General features: G+C 46.7%; 1 protein-coding gene across 1 annotated transcript in view; it reads right to left on the bottom strand.

The window, feature by feature from the left end:
* Positions 1-25,944, bottom strand: part of LOC146178787 (TBC1 domain family member 25) — an 88,648-nt gene extending 62,704 nt beyond the window's left edge. Inside the window, exon 1 of the mRNA XM_084578551.1 lies at positions 25,696-25,944. Coding sequence (XP_084434677.1) covers positions 25,696-25,749 — 54 coding nt within the window. The 5' untranslated portion in view covers positions 25,750-25,944. The remainder of the gene's footprint in view (positions 1-25,695) is intronic.
* Positions 25,945-26,200: the final 256 nt, after the last annotated feature.

Raw genomic sequence — 26,200 nt, 5'->3', positions numbered from 1 at the left:
CTGATACAGCTTTGTTCCTTACACGCGGACTGATACTGTATATACTACAATAGCATAAGGAGCCCGTTGAGGCGTTTCATGGCCGGGCTCCCACTGTCACCCGAAGATCACAAGTGCTCAACTACAAGTCTCGCGCTCTTTGTCTTCAACTTCCCGCGTTCTCTCGAGTAAAAGTGCGGATGTCTTGAACTCTGCCGCCGCCGCCGCCAAAACGTCACACCGGGCTCGTGCTATCGCGAACCAAGCTAGGCACATTGCTTAGACGTCCACTAATATTTGTTCCTGCTGATACCCTTGCATCATATGAAGATATGCTCTCCGTGCGATTCTGTTTCTCTTGCACTGTAGGTAAATGTATTGCTAACAAAATTTTTAATTGAAAATATCAAACAACCTTCGTGAATTAAAGGCTGCATGCGCACCTTTAACTACGTTGTGGTTGCAAAATCCTAATGAAAGGTCATCCGTGATAGCTGCTGCCAGTTTTCCACAAACAAAGGACCAGATGCTACATCGGAATTCCGCGACATTTATCTCCCACGCGTTGCTATCTCGCAAATATATATTTCAAAGATATTCTCTCATACAGTGGTTCAACATATGTTGTTTTCGGAGCTGAGCCACGAGTACAACAACGCTCCGTAATTATTAGAGGTGTTCACATATCGTGCAGAAGTAGCCGTCCCCTAGTTATCAAGAAAAAATTGAGGTGGGGAGGGGGGACTTGGGCTTCCCATCTAGGGGCCAAAACGTCATTGGCTCTCAGCCGCGGCTCCTTGAGGATATCGGTCTCGTACATACACTCTGCTACTAACTTAATTACTAATCCTTAAACAACCAATATTATCACCTCACACGTACCCATCAGCATAGCCACAAACTACCACACTGTGTGCGAGGCCATACGACATGGATAAAAATCACCGTTTTAACCAAGCCGTAAGAACACGCCTGCACGGTCAAAGCATAACTCTCTTTATGGGTAGTGCATATCAGAATACAAAAGTCCCGGGTTCTATTCCTCCCTCATCCTCCCACCTCACAGGAGCAGCCCCAGTTGACAGTTCCTGGCTACTTAGCCACGCCATCTCAGCTCGTGACGTCACACCACCAGATGACCAATCAGTGCGCGACCATGACGCCCGCCATCTATCGCCTGCAAGAGGCATGCTTCTAAATTTTCGTTTACAACGTCGACTGCGCCGACAACACGATTTTCCGCAGAACAGGTCTTTTAATGATCTTGCGTTAAAATATAAAAGAGACATTTAGTTTAGCGCTACCGCTGACCGCCACCATATACCACTACCGCGCGAGATTCAGTGCGCATGCGCACATCACCCTGACGCGACGACAGATGGCGCAACGTTCCAGTCAAATTCCCGCGGACTCGATATGCAGGAACGAATCGGCGCGTGCTATGCTGGCGGCGCACGGTAGCGGTTGACGGTCGCTTTTAATTTAATTTAGTTTAGGTTAGTTAACATTTAGTTTACCGCTGCCGCTGCCGTCTACCGCTGCCTAGAGCCGTCAGCACAGCATGCGCTGATTGGTCCTTGCATGCAGTCCACCGGAATTTGATAGGAACGTGGCGCCATCTGTCTCCATCGGGGTGATTAGCGCAAGCGTAATGACGCTCTCACGGTAGCGTTAGACGGTAGCAGACGAGGAGGCGTCTCGTCTTCTAAACTTCCTATGAGACTCTGATCTCAACTCGAAATAGTGGCAGGAAGTTGTGTGGTAAGGGTGATTGCGTATACAAGGGGCGTTGATGTGCGAGGCCACCGACCTGTGCCTTAATTTCGGACTTCAATATGCAAGTGTCACTGTATCCCAGACAGAAAAACTACAGAAAACTTTCTGTTGTTGCGACAGAATTTCTGTGTGGTTTTTGAAAGAAAACCTGTTGTGACAACAGAACTTTCTGTATAGTAACATCAGAAAATTCTGTAGTTGCAACAGAAAAGTACCACAGAACTACAGACAACAGAAAACTACTAGAGGAAAACTACAAAACTACAGAAAACTACTACAGAACTACAGAAAAATGTGACGTTTACGACAGAACTACAGAATATTTCATCGTATTTTTGACATGGTTCTGTAGTTTTTTTCGACTAGGTACAGTGGAGCTAATGCCGGCAGATTTCGCAAGTTTAATTTCACCAGTCAAATGCAAAAAGCCCGAACAAAAACAACGTCGAAGCTAGAAATACCGTTCTAAAGCGAAGGGGAGTTAATGCAGATGTCTTATGTGGCGAAATTTCTTTCCTCGGGCAATATGACAGCAATTATGGTTCAGCAGTTTTTCTTCTCTGGGCCTTACATGATTCACTTTTCTCGACAATTTGTGGCGATGTTCCTGCATCAGCGTGTGTTCCATTTCCAGCGACAGGAAAATAAAACAAGGAAGAAAACGAAAGAGCACGCCAGAAAGAGGCGCAGTCGGGGCAAAACGAATGCGAAGCGAAGAGCCGAAGAGTTGCAGTGCTACAGGTTATCAGGGAGACGCGGAAGGCGGTCGTCAAACATCGCTATCTAAGAGGGCAAACTTCCCCCTTCTAGGGCACCCGAAAGGTTCCACGCCAGTCACGTGGAACGCGAGGTAAAAGGTTATCGCGGAGGGAATCGCAGAGCTACGATAGGGCCGGTGGCTGAATTCAAAAAAACGCGGGAACATAAAGACGCACCGCGGTGGTGCACAGTGGCAATGAGCCACTGCATTTCAAAGGTGAAATGCTAACACGACACCAAGTGATGGAAATTTAAGTGCCTCGTGGTCCACGCTCACGGACTTGTCAACAGTTTTGGTTTGGTTTGTATGTGTTTAACCTCCCGACTCAGGCTATGACAGACACCGCCGTGGAGGTCTCCGGTAATTTCGACCACCTGGGGTTCTTTAACGTGCACTGACATCGCACAGCACACGGGCGCCTCGCTTTCCGAGGCGCCGGGATTCGATCCCGCATCATTGGGCGCAGAAGTCGAGCGCCCTAATTACTGCCCCCACTGCGGCGGGTCTCAACAGTTTTAGCATAGCCGATGCATCTTCTTTTTTTTTTTTTTCAAAATCCTCGATGTACATAAGCAATGCCTCTCCTATTTTTTTAATTTTCAATTCCAGCCACATCGCTCGCTCCGCTATGCAAGTACTTAACAAGATTTAGTTTAGAAAGTTGTTGTTTCATGACGCTACGCTGTGACTTTTTAAATTCAATGGAAAAGAAGCATAGTGTAGAACTACTATACCAAAATTCTAAAACGCAGATCAGGAAGGAATCTTTCTTTGATAACTCAAGAGACATTTTTTTAAAAATACACAGCGCAACAAACATGGGACAAGCGAGTAGACGGGAACGGCGCTGACTATCAACTGCATGATTTATTGAAAGAACACGAATATATACAAAAATGCTCTGACAGCCAAGTGCGCATGTTCGCAGATAAAACAACATTTCACTTTAACCAGTTTCGTCAAGATGTGAGATTTCTCGGGGATGAATGATAACAGATGGGGTGCTTACGCATGTGTCAGAATTCTCGTGTTAATTTTTCTCTGCGTTTGTACAACACTGTAGTTTATTTGAACAGGGGAGTGCAAGGAGGGTGCAAAGGGGGCTTTTGGCTACATTCCTTGTGGTGTAGTGCCAGGTTCGATGACGGGGCTTTTTCTAGGGAGTTTTCATGTTCTCTTAGCCTTATGTTAAGACACCTTCCTGATTGACCAATGTAATTTTTACTGCAAGTAAAAGGCACTCTGTACACCACTCCTTCTGCGCACGGAAGAAAAGCTACATTATATTTTACCTGGCATCCCCCACGGCCTGCACGTCGTTTTTTGTCATTTATTTTTCTGTCTACTTTAGCGCAAATGCTGCCAAGTTTTATGGGCGCAGAAAACGTGACCTGTACTCCATACCTATGTCCAACTTGCCGTAGGCGATGCGAAATTCCATGCACATACGGTATGACGGCAATATTTTTCTTTTTACGGGGTGTCTCAGAATCCTGTCGTATTCTAGAGGCCTTTACTTTTTTTGAGGACCTTGTTGCAAGCAAGCAAAATTACGTCATCGGGGAAGCCTGCTGACCTCAATCTGTCTATCTGATCTTTGAAGCTATACATGATGGCATGGTGGCAGGATTTTACAATTGAATACCCTATGCATGACACAGCTATACCACACCTCACTAATTTCGAATGGCCAGATTTAAAAATTGAGCAAAGGCTTCTTCGATTTTGGTGTAAACGCCCAAGAGACGTGATTTCGCCCTAAATTTAACCTTAAATCAAGAAAGGGAAGAATATCACAAAACGGGGTTTCGAATGTGAAGTTTAGGCCATTACCGCAGTCTCGAAAAACTTTTAGAACGTCTTCGACGCACTTTGAAAGGTCGTGCGCTTCTACAAACAGAAGGTAATCGTCCACGTATCTGAACACTTTTTTTTACAAAGGTAGGAACATTATTATTGATGGCTTTGTCAACATAACTTAGATAAATTTCACTTAGAATTGGTGCCACGCTCGACCCAATGCACACGCCTGTTTTTTGTGAATACAATTGGCCCTCAAACTGAAAAAAGGGTGGATTGCAGGTATAATGACAACAGTTCTAAAAAAGATGCCACAGAAATGCCAACATTGCGAATGAAGTTTTGCTCGTCATTGTCATCAGTTATACATTTTTGAACACAAGCCAAGAGATGCTCATGCGGAAGCGAATAGTAGAGGTCTTGAAAGTCTATACTGAAGGCTTTACAGGAGCCTGGGTTGTGACGTCATTCTAGCACTGCAGTCGGACGTCTTACCACTGCACCACCACCACGGCAGGACTGGCGATGGCTATCGCCGACGGTTTGTGATTTCCCCGACGGGCTGCTCGCAGCTTTCGCCTAATGCTGCAGTCATGATGTTGCCGCGACAAATGAAACAGAAAATGGACAATCGGTCATCACGAAATGCATCTCCACGGATGGAAGGCTCTGGAGAAGGTGCGGAGTAGCAGCAGAGCGATGATGATTAACTTTATTTACACCCATCAAGAAATGTTCCCCTGCGGTGTCCAGTGCCATATGGATGATTTTCTTATGAACGTCTTTGTTCTGGCTGATCATTAAAGCCTCACAGGACTCCAAATTCCTGTCTGGTTCGTTGTACCTAGGGCATGTCCACACCATGGAAGAGGGAGGAAACAACTTTATTCAACGCACTACTAAGCGCCAAGAATGCTCTGGACCAGAGTCACCAAGGCCAACTGGTCTTTCAACAGGTCAGAGGCACGTTGGGGGAAGAGGGTGAGGAAAGTGAGGTGACTGTATTGCAACAGGGCAGGAAAGCATGCAGTGTTCTAAGTTTGCATAGTGTTCGGAAAAATTTGGGCATGCGGGGGAGTGTCTGATTCGGTATAGAAATGATCACGCAGGGGTAAGCAGTGTATTTAGTTGTATGCGTCTAAGTATGGTTATTTGTGTGGTAGTGAGGGATTTATCAGGAAGAGGAAGCGTACGAAGAGTTTCCCTAATGTTGTCATAGTGAATGTTGATTTCTTTTTTGTAGTAAAGAGTAGCGTTCCACGTGGGTGGATAAGGCCAGGGAATCCCAGGCGCCCGGTGCTAAAGTTCGCGGGCGAGTCGACGCACTACCCCATTGCCTGGGATTCCAACGTGACCAGGAATCCACCTCAGTGTGACAGTGTTGGGACGTAGTTTGGTGAGAGCTCTGTGTAGATCATCGTGTAGTTCTTCAGGAATGCGACCCGTGTGAATGGCGCGTATAGCCTCTATTGAATCAGTGTATTATTGTATATCCTGAAGGATTAGGGGGTTCTTGTGCAAGTTCCTGAATACTGGCGACTATTGGTAGGGTCTCGAGACTCACTGTAGGAGGAGGGTCTATGTAAGGACCGAGGGTATGCATAAATACCTCGCTGCGGCTCTCAGTTGAGTAAGCAGCCGCTCCGACGTTAGTTCGTGATGCATCTGTGTAGACGATCGTAGAATCAGTAAGATGAACTGATTGAAAACGCGAGCGGAACGTCTGCCTGGGTTAGTATCGGGTGCAACGTTTTTTGGAATGGGGGTTACTCTGAGGTTATCTGGGAGCGGGGAAGGAGGGGTAATGATAGGGAGGTCGATAGGTTTGAGTGCACCTTGCTGAAGTATCCAATGTCCTTGTTTGGTGCTAGAAACACGTGCTATTTGCCGATCTCGATGCTGCTGTATGAGGTCTCTCAGAGGCAAGAACAGCCCTGTTGAGTATAGGCGCTCCGTGGACATTTGTACAGGGACGTAAAGGGCAGCGTTGTACAATATATAAAGTGCGACCTCAATCTGATATCTTTGGCGACAGGTTAGAGTAAGGTATGGAAATGTATATAGAATTTTGTTGAGTGCTAATGTGTGGGCAAGCTGCCTTATTTAACATTCGCGTAGCCCGGCGTACTTATTGATAATGCGGCGAACTAGATGCATAAGTTGATTGCAAACCGATATGCACTATTTACGTACACCGAGTGTCTTTATGAATGGGTAGAAGTTAAGAGCATCCCCTTCGGAACGGGAAGGTGATAGTATTCACCATGCTCAACCTTTCTTTTTTATGATTCGTAATTCAGGCACGTCTTCAACTTTAACGAATTTATTTTGAGGCTAGGTATATTTCCAAATACTTTTTATTCCGATTTAGCACTTTTGCGCACCCGCCCTGCAATTTAGCCACCAATATTCTAAACGGATCTTGCTAACCTCAACCACAGGTGCAATAACATTTTCTTTGGTATCTATGAACCTTAATACCTTGTGGAAAACCAGTTTCCTGCCCCTTCGCCGCGACCGACCACAACCACCCCAACGAGCTTCATGGCAGCGCCGGCTGGGAGAGGAGGTAAATACCTCCCCTTGGGGGAAGGAGACCAGCGAGGGGTGCGCCGCCAAGAGGTCTACGCGGGTTCCCGCGAGAAGACGAGAAAGCTTCTGGATCCAGCCGGCAACGAGAACGGTCGTCTCCCGCCGCCTCTCCCGGCAAATGCCGGGGGATAGCGTGCACGGAGTACGCAGCGCACACGGGAGGACCCGTCGTGCACGACCGCCCATCTTCTGGTTCCCAACGGCGAAGCGACCGGTAAATACCGCACGCTCTCGCCGCCTCCCGCGGCAAACGCCGTGGTATTGGCTTTGTCCGAAGAATGCGGCGCTCACGGGAGATCCCGGCCGCCATATTCACGGCGCGTGCAAATGTCCGCCGCTGAAGTCGCACCCCCATTACCCAGCCGGTGAGTCAAAAGTCCTTCTTACGTAGCCTTGCCCTTCCAAGGAAAACCTTGTTGATGTATAGCTAGCCGGCATGCTCTGTATTATTTGCAAGTGCAATAAATAGCATTCGAGTATTCACGATGTGTCGTCCCCGTCCTTTGTCCCATTTGTTCCCTCCGCGGGTCGCTAGCGAGGACGTTGCACCTGCGGAGTAGGAGCGGGACGGAAGACCGTCTCCCCCTTTTAACCCCACAATGGCGCCTCAACGTGGTTCTCTCGTGCAGAAGCACTTGAGCTACTTACCCCTCCCTAGGGACAAAGGACGATAGTCAGTTCGCGGCGTGGAGTGCTTGCCCGGACATTTAACATTAGGCCTGACCCTACATCCCTATGCTAGCAAGGCTATTATGCTTTTCTGACGGCGAGATGGGAGGAGTTGCAGCGAGAACAAATGGTCGTGTGTGTGTGTGTGTGTGTGTGTGTGTGTGTGTGTGTGTGTGTGTGTGTGTGTGTGTGTGTGTGTGTGTGTGTGTGTGTGTGTGTGTGTGTGTGTGTGTGTGTGTGTGTGTGTGTGTGTGTGTGTGTGTGTGTGTGTGTGTGTGTGTGTGTGTGTGTGTGTGTGTGTGTGTGTGTGTGTGTGTTTATGTGTGTGGAGCATTTTTATTTGTGAGTGTGTGTGTGCGTGTGTGTTTGTGTGTGCCGACTTCCGAGGCCTTTGAGAGGTACAGCCACGAGGTCCGTACATGGAGCACGAGACCGAGCCGTCCACGGAGAACAGCACGCCGGAAGCGAGTGAGTGCCTCAGCCGGGACGGTGGCCCTACTTTTCTTGTATATAGTTGTAAATATTTCCTCTTCTGTCTCTTTGGCTCTGGGAGCCAGGTGCCGCAATCGGCTTACTGGTATTGCAGCCGTGATTGCCGGAAAGCACCGGGGCGCTCCGACACCGCTGGACGCGGTGGGCGCCGTTCGCTCAGAAGTTGCCTTTGGATGGCAGCGAGCGAGTAGGGCCACCCTGGGTTCCTTGGCGGAGATGCACATCCTCGCGGCGCTGCGTTCTAGCTATTGTCCTTAGCGCTAGAGCGAGTAGGCTTAAGGCTCTTTTTGGGAGCTGCCTGTCGCACATCGGAGGACAGTCTAACCGTGGCATACAGCATGCGCAAATGCGGTTTGTTTGTTTTATATTGACCTCGCTGTAGCCGAACATCTCGCTGAATTAGAGAAAGCTAACTTCGTTCAAATGAACTTGGTATTTTTGGGCTGAGAAGGCGAATCGGAAATTTAGTGAAACCAGATTATTATGCCGGCAAACGAACCGCGGATGCCCGTGCTTCGTTCGGATTAACGGAACGCAGTGCGGTGCCGGATAAAATTGTTTGACACTCGCATTGGCCCGCATTTTACCAAATGGTCATTTTGCTCAATTTATTCAACCTTTTTGGAGATCCGGAGGGTTGTGCAGATATCAAGTGAAACCGCCTGGACCTGCCGCCATTGTTTACGTTCCTGCCTGCTGCCCTGTGGCCGTGAATCACCGAAGCTCGGAGTCTCACGGAACCAGTCCGGCTTGACGGGAGAGGAGGCCAACCCCTACCTGCCAACAAAGGCGCGTCAGCGGGAACAACACCCTCCCGTCATGCTGGCTTCTGGGACCTGCCGATGGACAGGGGGGCCCCTTCACCTTGCTGCTAGTCGGATGACACCAACGTTTGGATCGCCCTGCTAAGCCTGGTGTTTACCTCGCGGATGGCGTCCAAGGAGCGGCTCTCGACAACCATAGGTGAACATTTAAGGAGGGAGGGATGTGGAAAACCAGTTTCCTGCCCCTTCGCCGCGACCGACCACAACCACCCCAACGAGCTTCATGGCAGCGCCGGCTGGGAGAGGAGGTAAATACCTCCCCTTGGGGGAAGGAGACCAGCGAGGGGTGCGCCGCCAAGAGGTCTACGCGGGTTCCCGCGAGAAGACGAGAAAGCTTCTGGATCCAGCCGGCAACGAGAACGGTCGTCTCCCGCCGCCTCTCCCGGCAAATGCCGGGGGATAGCGTGCACGGAGTACGCAGCGCACACGGGAGGACCCGTCGTGCACGACCGCCCATCTTCTGGTTCCCAACGGCGAAGCGACCGGTAAATACCGCACGCTCTCGCCGCCTCCCGCGGCAAACGCCGTGGTATTGGCTTTGTCCGAAGAATGCGGCGCGCACGGGAGATCCCGGCCGCCATATTCACGGCGCGTGCAAATGTCCGCCGCTGAAGTCGCACCCCCATTACCCAGCCGGTGAGTCAAAAGTCCTTCTTACGTAGCCTTGCCCTTCCAAGGAAAACCTTGTTGATGTATAGCTAGCCGGCATGCTCTGTATTATTTGCAAGTGCAATAAATAGCATTGGAGTATTAACTATGTGTCGTGCCCGTCCTTTGTCCCCTTTGTTCCCCTCCGCGGGTCGCTAGCGAGGACGCAGCACCTGCGGAGTAGGAGCGGGGCGGAAGACCGTTCCCCCTCTAAACACCACAACCTCGGCTAGAGTGGCTCTCCGCGCCACTCTAGCGCGGAGAGCTAGAGTGCGCATTTAACTAGACCCGCCGTTTTGGTACGGCTGATAAATGGGATGGATGGATGGGATGGAATATAGGAGCGTCCCCTTTGAAACGGGGTGGTAGCAGTAGCGATCATGCTCATTTTTCTCCCTATATCTTAATTATTGTTTTAGATTGGTTAACTATACCATCATTCTATTTATTATTATTTTTTTTTGACATTGCTAACATTATGTCACTTCTCTGCTTTTAAGCCACCAATCTTCCAGTCGTTTTTTGCTAGTTTCCACCGCCGGTTTATTCACCCGGCCACTGGTATCTCTAAACCCCAGAGCTTCAGGAACAGTGACTGCGCCTGCATCAACTTCCGGATGGATACCATTACATTCGAGTATAATATGGTCAATTGTTTCACTGGAGTTACCACATACAGCACATGCGCCGTCTTCATTGTTAAATTTCTTTTTGCAGCTGCGTGTTCTAAGGCACCCTGATCTAGCTTCAAAAAGTAGGGCACTGCCTCTTGAGCTATCAGAGAAAGCTTCCTTCCTGATCTGCATTTTCCACTGTCGGTATAATTCCACACTCTGTTTCTTTTCCATCGAATTTATCCAATTTGTACCTTCTGTCCAACACGCAACGAAACCGCTACCATGCGGCTGCGCTTCGTGTGAACGTTGAGGTGGCAATGCACTGCGGCGTACTGTAACAGGTGGAACCACTGTATGCCCGACCAGTACAGAGCTTTCATTTTCTACCATCACTTTTCACAGCCCTTTACCGAGACCCCCTTTCACATTAGGGCAAACAGCAGAAACGTAGCCTTCTCTGATGAAAACGAGGAGACCATTTTGTGCAATTATCAGGACGGCGTGCCGTAAACAGATACGCTGACAGACACACTTCGCGGAGGGGCGAAATAGATATGGCAATTTTCTTTTTCAGGCGATGTACGCTGGCGTTGTTCAAGCGTGTAGTCTGGCTATTTGAGAAGGAAGCATTAATCCTGGGGGCAAAATGAGGCTCTGCACAGCCCTCTCGCACTGCCACCAGGCCAGATCACTCCAGCTCCGGCTTAGAGCGAATGCAATAGCAGCCATGCATGAACAGGGTAGAATGTCCTGCACCTAGAAATGCGGTGTTTTTAATGCGTTAACGCTAGAACCACCGTATAGGAAAAATTCTCCCTACATTCTCAAGCCTCAGTTGACAGGTGCAAAACAGAGAGGGAAGAAGTATTGAGGGTGGAAGGCGACGGACGGAGAGGTGATTGCTAGATTGCACATGCATAGTGGAACGGGGTAAGGAGTTTCACATGATGATTGACGGGCAGGAACGGGGGAGTCTCTATACTCGCATCGCCGCGGCTGCTCCGTCAGGAAAGAAACACCAGCGCTCACGCAAACTATGCCGCACGACTGGCATTAACAGCCTATACATATTTTCCTTGTACTCAGCAGCTTTAGAAACTCTGGCATACAGCTAGCTCTTCACGGCGCAATCGTCGGGAAACCCACGGAGGAGCGCTGAGGTGAAACGGACGAGATCACGAGATGACGCTCGAACATGCATAGAAGGGCGAGGGAGTTATTAACGTCAAACCATTATACGTCTTACTAGGAGAAAAACTAGCGGCGTTTCTGCTCCTCAGATGGTCACAAGAATCCAAAGTTACTGCAAAAAAAAATAAATAAATAAATGACGTCGTTAAGCGGCCGTATGACACACGCAGCAAACCAAGCATCCACGATGCATCACTGCATGCATCCAGACCCATCAGGGATAACTTCAGACCATCCCGTACATACACCGTTCGTCTATATGTGCTCGCCATTAGCAGACCTCTATGTGGCACCTGTTGTTTGTTTTTTGTTTTCGATATTCGTCTCAAAAGTGCGACGCAAATACAGCGTCCTTGCAGTACAGCGTCCAAAGTGGTGTCACACGATTTCCCGTTGCACACAGCATAAATGTGCTACTCGAGTTAGAGGCTAGTCTGTGACAGCGATTCGAACCAACGACATATGTACCTGAACGGCATGCTTTCAAGCCACGGTTTCGTCGAAAACGGACCCGAGATCCGGCGTGAAGCATGGCACTCTATGTGGAATACACATACCGAATACGATATCTGCGGAAAGAACTATAATACATGTCGGAAACCTCAATCGAAAACATTTCACTTGCGCGACTATAATGCTTGCGCGGTAATGTCAGCAGACGTTAAGGAACCCCAGATGGTCTCAATTTCCAGAACCCTCCACTCTCATAGCCTTCAACGCTTTGGGAGGTTAAAGTCCACAAACGAACCCAAACCATACACCTAAGCAGTCGAAATTCTTTGTTAACGACCCTCGCGACGTCAGAGACGCGAGCGAGGCCATCCTCTTCGACCTCAATGTATACGATCTCTAATATTCTTTATGCAGCCAATAAGTCGCCAAATTCCCCCAAAGACACCGTGTCGGGATACTCTGATTGTGTAGAGTGGTCTAAAAAAATACGTGTACAAACGTGTACAACGCACTATTAGCCCAGCCGGCTTCCTTTCCTGGTGTTAGCGACGTTTTCCCGGAGTGACGTGACACGATCATAGCACGCGTATGCATCGGCTGTCGTGCCCTCAAGGTCATCGCTAAGCTACTGACACTTCACGACGCAAAGGCAAGTCGCGTCTGCCCACTCCACGATTTCCAAATCGGCGGAAACGAGGCGAAACAGGACGCACAGCAGACGCCCTTATCTGCCACACAGCAGCCGATCCACTGGCGCACGCACGTGTGTGGTCGCAAATCAACGGCACAGTTCTGCACAATTCGCCGCCAATATAACCGAGGCTGTTTGTCGCAGTGGACATCGTTTTATCTGTTTTCACGGACAAGGGTTCTCCCCTCGCGAATAAGTCGACGGCCTCCAGCTATAAATACGCACGGCTCGGCACACTCGCCCAACACAAGCTTGATTGTGCCAAGAGCACGAGAGACTCACGTTGAAGGTCGGTCGGCGTTCCAAGCGCTATGCACTTGATCCACGACACAAACCTCTCCCCTCATGCCACTGTCAAGTGCACAGAGGGGCGCGCAGACATCATTCGGGTAATTTCTTCCGCCCAGCTGAATCTCTTCTACCGCACCTGACATGCGCTTGACTTCCCTCGTAATATGTACACTATGTTACTCTAAGCAATCAACAGTTTATAAACTACTTTCTCATTACACGCCCTGACCATGCCTTTTTTATTATGCAAATCATATACAGCTTGATCGGTCGAAAAGGAGTCGTCGTTGCCGCAACCCTGAAAACGTGCTGGAAAAAAAAAAAATTGAACGCGCGTGACTTAATAATAATAATAATAATAATTGGGTCACATGCAAAGAAAATCGCAGTATCTGTCAGACTCGTTCTGTGGACACCTGAACTGCGCTAAGGGAAAGGAGAAAGGTGGGAGTGAAAAAGGAACTAGAGATAAAGGGGTGCCGTAGTGGGGGGCTCCGGAGCAATTTCGACCACCTGGGGATCCTTAACGTGCACTTGACATCGCACAGCACACTGGCGCCTCTTCATTTCGCCTCCATCGAAACGCAGCCGCCTGCGGTCGGGATCGAACCCGGGTACTTCGGCACAGTAGTCGGGCATCTTAACCGCTGCACCACCGCGGGAGGAGGAAGGGGGGGGAGGGGGGGCAGTGACTTCGGACTGAAATTGTGATGCAACCGTTCGTTGTGCGGCGCTCAGGGTAGTCACCATAACGATTTCGCTTCCCAAATATCCGTCTGCTAGTCCAATTCGATCCCCCGAACTACCGATCCCCCCCCCCCCCCACCCCCTTTCCACCCCATGGTCCAAACTGTGCACTTCCATCGTCGGTCACACGGGTGTTTTGACTGCAGGAATATTTGATGACTGGGCGTACGTTAGCTGTCCGAAGATAGCCGGCCCGATATCTGGTGCTCTATTTGCGTACGGCACGCATGAATTACGATGCAGGTGTCACTGTCCGATAGCGCCTGTCACACTTGACCGCCGACGGTGGTCAAAGGGTACGCGTTTACTTTTCCAACTCTCACCTGACTAAACGTATCTTCTGCCGTGCAATCCTGAAGCCCAGTACGCAAGTTATTCACTAACCGTAGCTACACCCTCGCCCCAAGAGCCCTCTGATCCAAAGCCACCCGAACTAGAGCCATAGCTACAGAGAGACTTCTCACTCTCTCCTCCTCCTCCATATTTGCCCCTCTGATAACCAGCAGCTGTAAATAACTCCATATCCGGACTTCCCTTATCATTTCCTTGCATGTGCGCATATATATGCAGGCTAACATCGCACTTTTTTTTCTCTCAAAGCAAAATTGCACAGCGGAGTTTTCAAGTTGAAGCCCGGTGAAACTCTTCACAGCCCCATACAGTTTGCAGTCGGCGCCTGCACAAGTGCGGCCTTTACATGTATACGGTGGCATCACTTTTTTTATCCCATAGCATTTATCTTAATTTCTTTAAAAAAGAAGAAAAATACCTGGCTTCGATCTCTACTACGAAACTACCTGTTTCCCTATAATATTCGAAACTGTTTTTCTGTAACGAAATCCACTGAATGACGGAAAAAATGGCGACACCATCGAGGTCGTGTGACTCCCAGGGAACCAATCAGAGAGCGCCGCCAAATTTGAAAACGCCGAGTATTCGTATTGCTGCATTAGTGGTGGGATTGAAGTGAATTAGTGGGTCATATTATACGCTAAGGGCCCAAAAATCTCCAGACGTGGGCGAACTGCTGCATCACATTAATCTGTATAGATTAATTATCGACACGGATTAAGGCGGATTAGCGAGTGAAATTAGTGTAATCCGGTATGCGAATCCAATAGAAGGCGCTCCAGCATGCTGGGAGAGGGATGACAGGTATACCACATGAGGAATGCGGAACTGGATACAATCGGACAATTGGCGGATGGTGCGAGCACGTTGCATCCTACCATGAATCAGCCCCGCTGGAAAAAGCGTTTGGTCGAAAGGTGAGTGGGGTGTGTGGCTGCAATACCGCACAAGCACACAAAGGTGTAAAGTTGAACAGAATACAAAATTAATTTAATCGCACGGCCGATACAAAAACACTGATACCTAAAGCTACAACCTGAATTATCTCGCATTTACCTTGCTGGGGATTTAGTTAAAGGTCTAGACACAACTAAACTTTAGATGTGTTTTATTTTTTTTTTTTCTTCATCAGAACAGTGCGCAAGACAGTAGTGTTCATGAGGGACAGCGTGAAATGCACTTACGCCAACTTAAATGATGTATAATTGACTTTTCTCTCGCGCAATTTCGGTTTCAAAGGCTGAATGATGACTGTGATGTCACAGACCAGTTGCGCGGGGATGTGAGTCATGAGTAGGGATGTAAAATTTCCAGAAATATTGAAGATTGGAAAAAACAAGGAAAAAAAAGTTTTTTTTTTCTGAAATATAGAAAAAATCTGAAAAATATCAATTATTTGTATTAATCAAGAGGTGTAAAGTTGCAATAAAACAGCAAGCAGTCTTTTTTTTTTTTTTTTAAGAAGACTGCTGCTCGTGCAAATATCGCGCCGCTTTTAGACGGTCATAAAAAGACAAGTGACACTTTTTTTTTTTTTTTTTTTTGTTCTAGAACATAGCTGCCATGTGTGTTGCAGCCTCCACTATTGCGTGTCGGAAGAAGTGGTCAAATTTAGTCAGTGTGCGCATCTAGTGCAGGCATAGGCGTACGGGACATAGATTACAGAAGCTGTGTTCATTGGTTCCAACATACAGCTTAAAGTGTCTAGTTTGATGAGCAGTGCCGAAAATGAGAGGAGCAGCAATGCGTAGGAAAACTTAGTGCGTTCTTTTTTTTTTTTTTTTCGTCTCATATATTTCACATCAGATTTCTTGTTTGTTCGTTTGTTTCTTTTTTTTTTTTTTGTTTCGGCAAAATCTTATGCGGGGTTCAATCGATGTCTAAAATTTTCTCTGTAATAAATCATGTGGCAGTAAGGTATGACCACGTTTTCGTGTTTTCTCCTTCCTGGTCGTAGTGTAGTCTTTCTACACTTACATTCGATTGTGCTTTTTATATTCCTGTGAGTTATTTTGTACTGTTTGAAACTTATCTCATTTTTTTCTTATATCAAACATGGAACCATATCTACATGCAACATTTCTGTATATTCATCGTGTGTTTTTATATATGCTTACTCTTACTCGTGCTTTTACTTTTCTCGTGCAAATGTTAACACGCAGTTCAAGTTTGCCACACTTATCTCCAAATAAGCCATGCGTAAATAAATATCGGACATTTCTGTATTTTAAGCTATACTCTAGTCCTTTAATATCGACGGCTCCTTTTGTGCTTGATCAACGTTTAACGTTTACCGCATTTCTCGTTAGTACAGTGAGCCATCTGACAAAAAAAAAAATGCTGTTTTTCGTGTGTTCTCAGTTTGTTCTAGCTGTGAAGAGGAAGAAGTACACGAGGAACATTATAGGCAGTGACATCGTGATCTCTGCGCGTGTCGGACCTGACGGTGTTCGCTGTTGCTGTGCTCGCCACTGATCTGCCCAGTCCTGCTGATCGAGTCCTGCTGATCTGATCAATAAACCCCCATCTTACATAGCGAATACAATACATGTACGTGAACTACCAGTTCTGTTCAGCTTCTTATAATGTTTGGTAGACTGATTAAAGTTCATCGCATTTTTAATTAGATCACTGACATACCGCTCTAGTACTGGCGATGTGTTTGTGCTCGTTTCTTCCTAGATTGTTCTAATCTGTTCGTGTCGAGTTTCAGACCTTTTCTTCCAGTTAAATCTGTATGCATTCAAATTTTATCGTGTTGTCCTAAAAGGGGTTGGGACACCAAGTTTGGAGGATTTATGAGCACCTTATGGGTTTTCTCTGTATGTGAGGTCACCCATAGTCTAAATCTGGACACAACAAACTATTAATATCTTAATTCAGCTCCAAAAAGCCGTTAAATGCTCTTTCGCCCGATTGAGACGCGTCGTTAGCAAAATTTAATTTCGTGACGTATGAAGATCGTAAGTGTATCAGTGAATACTAGTGACGTCACATCACGGTAACGTGGCGTACTATCACCGCGCAACGACGCGCGACAACTGCCAGCTGCTGCATTGGTGGTCGATGGGCTGATCGGAGGGCGCCTCCTCTGGTGGCATCGGCGCTCGAACTTTCCTTCTCACGAATGAGACTACAGACTGACTAGGTTTTATTTGTACTTTATTGGAAATACAAATAAGCAAATCAAGACTACATGTCATATGCTCGCGTTCCGACAATTAGCGGAAGAGGGGGAAAAAAAATATGCAGCATTTCGGCATCTGAAACTGTATCAATAGACTAAGCATATACCACGAACGTTCTGAAGTAAGCCTAATTTGTGCAACCAAAACCAAATAACAGCATATAAATTCCTTCTGCAGCCTTTTCAGTGCTCATTCCTATTTATTAGCAGCCATCTATTAATTAGCACAAATTTTCATGTTTCTTTAAGGAAATCATACTTTAAGGGTCTTTATTTTCGGTTTTCCATCCTCGGGAAAAAACGAGAAAAAACATTTTTTTTCCAAGATTTCCTTTTTTCTTTCTTTTTTCTTTTTTTTTTTCCAAGGCCTCCCATCTGTAAGACCCATCTGTTCCAAGTTAACAACATCGCGAACACAGGAACTTATATTCGGCTTCGTAAAAAGAAATGTGTGTCGCTAATGCATTCTCCAGCTTTACATATATATATATATATATATATATATATATATATATATATATATATATATATATATATATATGAAAAGCCTGAAGTGTCGATAGAGAGTGTTCATTTTTGCTTCTGTCAAGAATCGACGTCTTATCAAATCGCGGTGCACATTTGCCTGCAAGACGAGATAACACCTTTTTCATCTTTCTTCCCAACATTTAGCGCATGCTCCCTGAGTCGCTCATTAATACTTGTCAAGCATCCTGATGACATCAGTAAAAATTGTGGGGGTAAACCTAGTGATAGAAGCGAAATCTGTGTGTTGCAGCAATAGCCTCTTTAACACCCGCTTTTCAATCCCGGTTTTTTCGTAACTTTTAATAACAATAATTGGTTAAGCCCCGCCGGGGTGGCGCAGTGGTTACGGCGCTCGACTACTGTGCCCAAGGAAGCGGGATCGAATCCCGACATCGGCGGGTGGAGGCGAAACGGAGTGGCGTCCGTGTGCTGTGCGATCTCAGTGCACGTTAAAGAACCCCAGGTGGTCGAAATTTCCGGAGTCCTCCGTTACGGCGTCTCTCATAGCTTGAGTCACATTGGGACGTTAAACCCCACAAACCAACCCACCAACCAATAATTGGTTCACAGGAAAGGAAAGGCACAGTAGACGTCGCACTTGTTTCTGTGGACACCTGAACCACGCTGTGAGGTGGTGGTAACAACTTTTATTGCCACGAAATGAAAGGAATTATTTCGGGCTGGGGCGAGTCTAGGGTGGCCTCCAGTCGGGAGCGACCTCTTGAGCTCGCGTGACGAGGGCCAGTTGCGTAGTTTTTCTTGGGCTGGCCAACAGCTTGTCCCATTCCTCCGCTGAGGGAGCTGGCAAGAGTGTCTTTGGAGGGGGATTGCTGGCGCATTCCCACAGTATATGGTCTTGAGTGGCCTGCGTCTCGTCACCGCAGTGCCGGCATAAAGGGTTGAATTCTCCGTTTGTAATTAACGATAGTCGGTAGGGGCTAAGAATGGCCTTTGTTTGTAGGCTTCTGAGTGTCGTGGCTTGCGCCCGGTCGAGGTCGGGTGAGGGGCGGGGTACGTGCATCTTAGCTTCAAGAGACGCGCTGTGAGGGAAAAAACTGATTAATTTATAGGAAGGGAAAGGCACGGTAACTGTCTCACTTGATTCCTGTGGACACCTCAGCCGCGCCATAAGGAAAGGGAAGGTGGGAGTGAAAGTGGAAAGGGAGAAAGAGGAGCCGTAGTGGAGGGCTACGGGAGGAAGGTGGGAGTGAAAGTGGAGAGAGAGAAGAGGATGCCGTAGTGGAGGGCCGCGTAGTAATTTCGACCACCTGGGTATCTTTAACGTGCACTGACATCGCCCAGCATGCGAACGCCTCTCCGTTTCGCATCCATAGAAATGAAGCCACCGGCGGTTGTTGTTGTTGTTGTTGTGACTGTAGGAAGAAGGAAAAGAAAATGCACGGGCATGCTACTGGCTCTGTCGCTGAGCCACCTCCGCTGCCTCGTGCAGACAGAAGAGAATATAGAGAAGAAATAAAAGGAAGAGGAAAAGAAAGACGCGCGCCGCAACAACAGCCGTCGTCCACCACCAGCGGTGGCGAGTGCAATGACGGCCTACAACAGATAAAAATTCGGTACCAGGCTAGCCCTTGCCGCAAGCGGCGGTGACCCACCTGTACGGGATGAACCCGGGTACTATGTAGGGCATAGTGGTCGGGCATCTTAATCACTGCACCACCGAGGCGGGAAGCAATGCTTTGGAAATATTTTACTCGTTGCATTTGCTTCATACTTCGTAAACGTAACCTGCCACAGCGATCTGCTCTTAATTTAAACTATCTACGATAACCGCCACATTTCGCGCACTCGGCGTTGCTGCACCAACATCAGCCTTAAAAGGGTCGCTTTGAGCTAAATATGATACTCGTGATATCGCAGCACCCGCCTGCCCAAGGATTAAAGCGCATATGTGAGCCTGTAATCAGTAAGAAATCTTATGCTTGTTATTTACATGCAAACAGAGCGGATGAAATGTTCCCAATTAAAACCCCTATTCTACCTCACAACCAGGGCAAAAGGCTTCTCGAATCTGCATAGTAAGATACAATTTATAAAAACAGCTGTTCCAAACTATGGGCAAAGGTCCGCGGCGAGTGTATTACTCCGCTGAACAGTAAACAGGATCTGTCTTGTTTATATATATATATTTGAGTAAACAAAACAAGTCAGAGACATCGAAATCCTTGAGCTTTTAATTTGGTCTGATGGTTAGCTTTTATTTAGGTAATCAGAAAAGACTTAACAGCGCACTACTTTCTTTCACGGAAGAATTTTGTGCGCCGATTACTGTACATCTCTAGGTTGTATTCGACTATAGAGGCCTATGCTGGTACAGCGGAGATGATCATTAGGTCAGCGAGCCATGCCGAGGCGAAGACGTGCTGCACGGCAATGCATGAGTGAAAGCCGGAAGCGCGAACAGTCCATTTCCGTATGAACAGCGATGTTATTTGGGCCATTAGAGAAAGGCTAAACGTGCTAAGCACGAAACCGCACAGGTTTAAACTCCACGACCACGAATTTCCGCAAGAATACAAAGCTGCAGACTGGGCGCTTACCTAGCCTTCCCCACACAACGTCGCGGTTTACCAACAAGCCGATCCTTCACGCTTCCGACTGATCCGCGTGCATTGCAGTAAAGCACGTCTTCGCCTCAGCAGGCTCACTGATCTGGCCATCGCCGCTGTACCAGCGTGACTGTTAACGCGTGCCGCAAAATAATACTTTCGGTTAAACCGCTCGCATCGACGTCTGTGCACGTTAAATTACCCCAGGTGGTCGAAATGTCCGCAGCCCTGGATCCACTATGTACGCGTGTCCCTCGTAACCAATGCCGCTGAGGAACCTTTAAACCTAATGCATATTCGCGATGAAATTGGACGCAGAGATGGCATTAGACTGCCTTTTCGACGATACGGCGTTTGAATAATGTACTTGCCTGATTTGATTCGAATTAATTAAAAGCCTCCATGTCATCTCCAAAATATGCAACTTTCGCATAAATGATACTGGTGGCGACATCAGGCGCCTATTCTTGGAACTTCTGCGGCCTTTGCGGTCGTGTTCGCGCTTTCACAATCTCTATTATCACAACTAAGCAGCCTTAATTTTCTCTACCGAGGTATGCGCATACAATTAACACTACTGAGAAAAAAAAATGTCGTTTGAAAAAGTTGTCCTAAAGTTCAACGAGTTTAGTCCGCGCGTGCTGGAGTAAAAATAACTCAGTTCTTCGGATAGATAGCCGCTAGATATGTAACAACCGGTTTTAGCTGTGCATGCGAAAGCTGTTATGGATCGCCGACATTACGGACGACACGAACTTTTAATTAATTTTGATCTCATTAAGCAAACACATATCATCCAAACGGTATTTAAAGATAATGTTGTGCGCCACCTCTGCATCAAATTTCAGCGCGAACAGTCAAGCGAGCGGTTTAATAGCCCTTTATTGTATGTAGTACACAGCCTGTTTAAGCACGCAGTGCCTGTGGACGAGCAGGCAGATGAGCGAGGCGACGTACTTAAACAAAATAATAAAGCGAGCATACTCTACGCACATCAAAAAAAGAAAAAAACACAGAGTGATTTCAGACAATAAACAAACGAAAAAAAATACAAACTGGATATCTAGTTGAATAATAATAAAATGCAGAAATGAAAGTTTTGGGCAGCAGAAAACAATGCACTCGAAGTACAAAGGTCACGCGTGCTTGCGTTAGCAAAGACGTCAGTAGTAGATGTACATGAGGTGTGTATATATATAATACAATACATATATATATATATATATATATATATATATATATATATATATATATATATATATATACATACATATTACTGCATTTAGCAATGAAAGACCATGAGTCTGCATCTAGTACAATGAAATACAGTTAACAAAAGTGTCAAATGGAATGTCAAGATGAAATGCATCAGCTTTTTAGCTCTTTTCTGGCTAATATTCAGGCATGTTAATTTTACACAGTTTAGATGGTATTGAATTAAACGTAAATGGCACATAATACTGTCTCAACCAAGGAAAGTATTTTACGGAGCTTTGTAACAGTCAGTAGATTTGATGAGCCTTTCGCTGCATTTTAAAAGTGAATCAAGCAGGAATAAAAAGTAAACGAAAGAGAAAAGTAGGGACATGTGTATAATGCAGCTGCATAGTCATGAAACGTAGGGTAATCACTTGAGACAATCACTTGAGACAATATCATGCTAGCCGCAATGAGAGAGGACACACCATGTGCAACCATTTGCTCTGGTCTATGTTTCTATGCCAATTTAAAATAAAAATTACTGTCTAGAGAGCAAGTCCTCTCCTCTTTAGTAGAAATATGTGGAGAGACTCACTAGAGTATGTTAATATTTTTACACTCATAAGTAATAACCATGCACTGATCATGCCATGTGTGTTGTTTATGTATGACCCATTCTTAGCTAGTGCCTCCCTGTGTGGACACATGACCACATTTGGTTCAATGAAAGCTATCATTGTATACTGCTGTGACCACAAAGTCAGCCAGCATACTAACCTTAGGCCTTTAAATCAAATATTTATGCACTTAGGATAAATTTATGGGCGTTCTCTTAAGTTCAGTGCTATACTATGCCAAATGAGTGAAAACATTATGAATTTCCGTGCTTGCAAATGCATCTTACAGCCAGAAATGCATAGAATCCTCAGCAGTGCAGGTACTGGTATTTGTACTCACTGTTCTAAATTAAGGTCATATGTGACACTAGACACAATTGATAACTCTGCAACCAAGAAAAGAAAGTTTTGACCAGTTATACCCAGCTCAATGGACAAGAATTGCTGCCTAAGTGCCTCAAAGGCTGCCATCTTGCCTATTCCAACATGTATGTAGGGGGCAGGCATTTCACCCACCGCAATGAGGATGTCTCTTCAAAGAATGCGTATTTTGCTTTTCAGCGAGCCAGTTAGCCCTGATGCACAAGGGTGAAGTCGACGGAGGTCACACAGAGACTGACGCAGACATGTCAAGCACGAGGTTTATGTCTGTTCATCACCTCATTCCACTCTCTTCCTGTTGCAAGAACCACTGGTTGCCTGCAGCTGCTGAGCTCGACCAAACTGTCATACTTGGACCTTAAGAGAAGACCAACCAGCATACGAAGATGATAAATGAGCTGAATGTGCAAAGAACAATATTTATCCAGCTTCAACGTGACAGCTGAATGGCCAGTCTCCAACAGCAACTGAGACAAAGCCAAAATGACAAAGATCCTTTTTTATCGTCCACTGCTTAGTAGTGTACTACTGTAGGATGCACATCTTAAGCAGACCTCTTTTCTTTGTCTGCTAGTGTGCCTGTATGCATGCAACTGTGTACTAATGCACATGTATGCCAGGAACAAAACGTTTATGGAACGCAATATCACCAAAAATGTTTATTTCACTGCCATCCTTCCTTTTTATTATATTTCCATGTAAAGTAGAAGTGCTGTCCACCCCTCCATCAATGTTTCTAGCTGCACTGATTCAGAGTCTGTCTAAATGTTACTTATATGTTTCATAGCTTTTCCAAATGTTTGTTACACAATGCCCAACGGTGCGACTTCTACCCATTGAAAACAATGAATTATTTTAAATATGCATAAGCATGCAAATAAGTAAATATATGAATAAATAAGCCGATATATGCAGCTTAATCATAACTGAACAAATTCACACTGCACATTTACACGCCAAGCAGTACATCTTTGATGCAATTAAATTTCCTCAACAGGCACCTTCCAAGCAGTTTTCACAGCAGGTGTACAAGCACACTAGAATGCCACACAACAATTTAGGTCCGATTTGGACCTAAATGAAGGGCTGCAGTATTGTGTAAATAAAATGAAAATGCTGATGCGATTCTACAGGCGACCCAGATCTGGGCTGGGTATTGCTAAGTACAGAAAGGAGCATATAATGACAACATCATGACTCTTACTTCGATGGCTAAGCCCTGAACAAGCATACTTAGCCTGCAAATGGTGAAAGGATGACCCCAAAGGGAAGAGATTGTTGGGATGCCAATAAAAGGCAGTATGAGTGCAATCAACTGGAAAGGTCACAGCAGCATAGCTATGATATGCAACAAGATGAGCAACTTTTGGGGAGATGAAAGGCAATATGAGTGCTATCAATTGGAAAAGGTCATGTGAGCATTGCTATGACGAATCATGTAACAAAACAAGCAATTGAAGAGACCGAGAGCGCTGACCATCGCAGCCATTGAATATGTTCTTCAGGAATGGTTGCTATTGAAAGCATGCAGTGTGGCCTGATGCAATTCAGTGGTAAGCACAGTATCAAAGGAGGCCAGTGAGAATACTGAAATGGCAGATACAAGTGCTGTTGAAAGACAGTGACTATACTCGCACTAAAACATTAGCCACAGCCTTGGTGCTGAGGCTGACATAGGGATTGGTGCCTTTATGCTCACAGCCATGAACAACCACGTTCCATCCTCCTACTGATCAACAACCAGCCCAGACTCATGTTAGCTGCTGTCCCAATATCCATCACCTTTTCTAGCATCACCTTCTAAGCTTGCTATGCTGTCCCATTCCATATGGTAACTATAGTGGTCTTGATAACTGCTGTCCTTGAGCGTATCACATCGGCCTCACAATACAGGGACACTGGGATTGTTCGGTAGTGGTTTTCGGTGAGGCTTTCTATTATGTAGCATCCATGGCAACTAATGTGCAGAAAGCATGGCTGGTTATATGACAACCAATCATAGCGACACCTGGAATCGCAATCCGTACTCTTTCAACCACGCATTTATCTATGTGAATTCGATATAATTAATGACACTGTGGTTTACTGATAAACCAGATCGCTGTGTGGGAAATGAGGCACCAGATTACAGATTTATTTTCCTAACAGGTGAAGATCCTAACCGGTCTAACTGGTTTAATGAACGAATTCCCTGTTCATCCCAGCTGAGTTTCAATTGAACCGTGACCCAAATGAAAACAATTGGATATCAAGTGGGAATTTGTCCTAAACCAGCTAGGATTTTCACACTAGATGCCATTACACCTTATACGATATGATGTTGAAGAGCACGTTGTAAATCCACCACCCTCAACTTCCGCCAGCAGCGACCTCGGTCAGAGTTACGAGTCTAGCCATATGCGTACGCACATTTTTTTTTATATTTGTTTTTTTTCTTTGGATACCTGCATCGCCCCCGTAGGGCGGTACAGCAGGGGGGCTATAAACGTTAACTGTGATTTTACATATTATTTCAATGAACGATGAAAAGCATCGTTCATCCGGAATGATATAGCACATAAATCCTCGCAATCGCCGCCTAGCCCGCAGCTCACAATTAACATATGGGCCGAACCACGAAACGATGAGATCACTTAACTGTCACAAACCAGTCAATCAGTCCCTACGTCAGGTCAGCCGGTTAGATTCGGCCAAAAGGAGATCTTGCTAGCTGATCGCGGTTTGAGACAGATTTGTGGCAGTTTTTGTGGTGTGATCGTTACGTAATTCGGCTCAGTCCGGCCCGGACCATATTGCGCCTTCTATTTTCGCTAGTTAACTCGCACGAAAGACAGGAAATACTCGGTTCTTTGAAATGCTGTCTCGACGCGTCCAAATGCGAACGGCCGAAAGATAACTCGCCGTTCGCCAGCACGCGTTTCATTCATTCGGTTCGCTCCCTTCCCTTCGCGCGCGCGCAGATGCGGAAATCGGAGGGGTCGACCTCGTTTGACGCTGCAAAGGAGGTCAGAAAAGACAAATGTGATAGCAATCGATGGAGTACGATACGCTTGCCGAGCCCTCGGCAGGGATTAGCTAAGGTTCGCGCCCGTGGACAGCGGCCGTGCGCTTGTTACATACGTGGCAAGTTATTTCCGCAATACCAACTTTCGCTTTCGTTCTTTAGGCGGAGACGTAAACAGTCGCCGGAGACTTGTCCGCCGAGGCAGCCCACTTCGCCATCACCGGGCCAAAACCCATTCAAGCACAACATTCCGTACGCGCATCGAAACAGCTGGAGCTGGCTACACTGCCAGGCAGCTTTCCTGCAAGGTAAATGGCATGGGACACTCACCTTTGCCTTGACGCGGATGGCTTCACGCGTGTGGAATCCGATTAGTCCGGACATGGCGGCGTTGAAGTCGGCGTTAACGACACCTCACAAATATATTTGACTCTTGCTGCTCCGGTGAAGCCAAAGAAGCGAGAAGCTGCATGCCGCGACGTCGCACAGCCGAACACCGCGCACGACGCGACAGCAGGTAGCCGCCATTCCGGTTGCAGCGCTCCAGAGCCCGATGCAGATCTCACAACACCCTGGGCGTTGGGCGGTCCCTCGTTGATGTCATATGCACGTGACCCTACACGTCACCGCTCAGCCGGGCGCGAGCAGCGCGGCGGCGGTGCCGGTATGTCGTCTGCTTCCACGCTGCGCATTGCAACGTTTCTTTTAGCACTTTTGAAAAATAAGTGACTACCGTCCAGGTAAGTCAGTCACCATTGGATGCGTGAATAGTAACATATCTAAAGAAATAAAGTAATACTTTATTCGGCTTTCATTGCGAGTGGCCCAGTCATGC

The sequence above is a fragment of the Amblyomma maculatum genome, chromosome 9, assembly GCF_055883805.1.
Source record: "Amblyomma maculatum isolate TAMU_Amacu chromosome 9, ASM5588380v1, whole genome shotgun sequence".
In the NCBI taxonomy this organism is placed as follows: domain Eukaryota; kingdom Metazoa; phylum Arthropoda; class Arachnida; order Ixodida; family Ixodidae; genus Amblyomma; species Amblyomma maculatum.
Note: the sequence above shows the minus strand (reverse complement) of the source record. Positions and strands in the feature narration are given on the sequence as shown.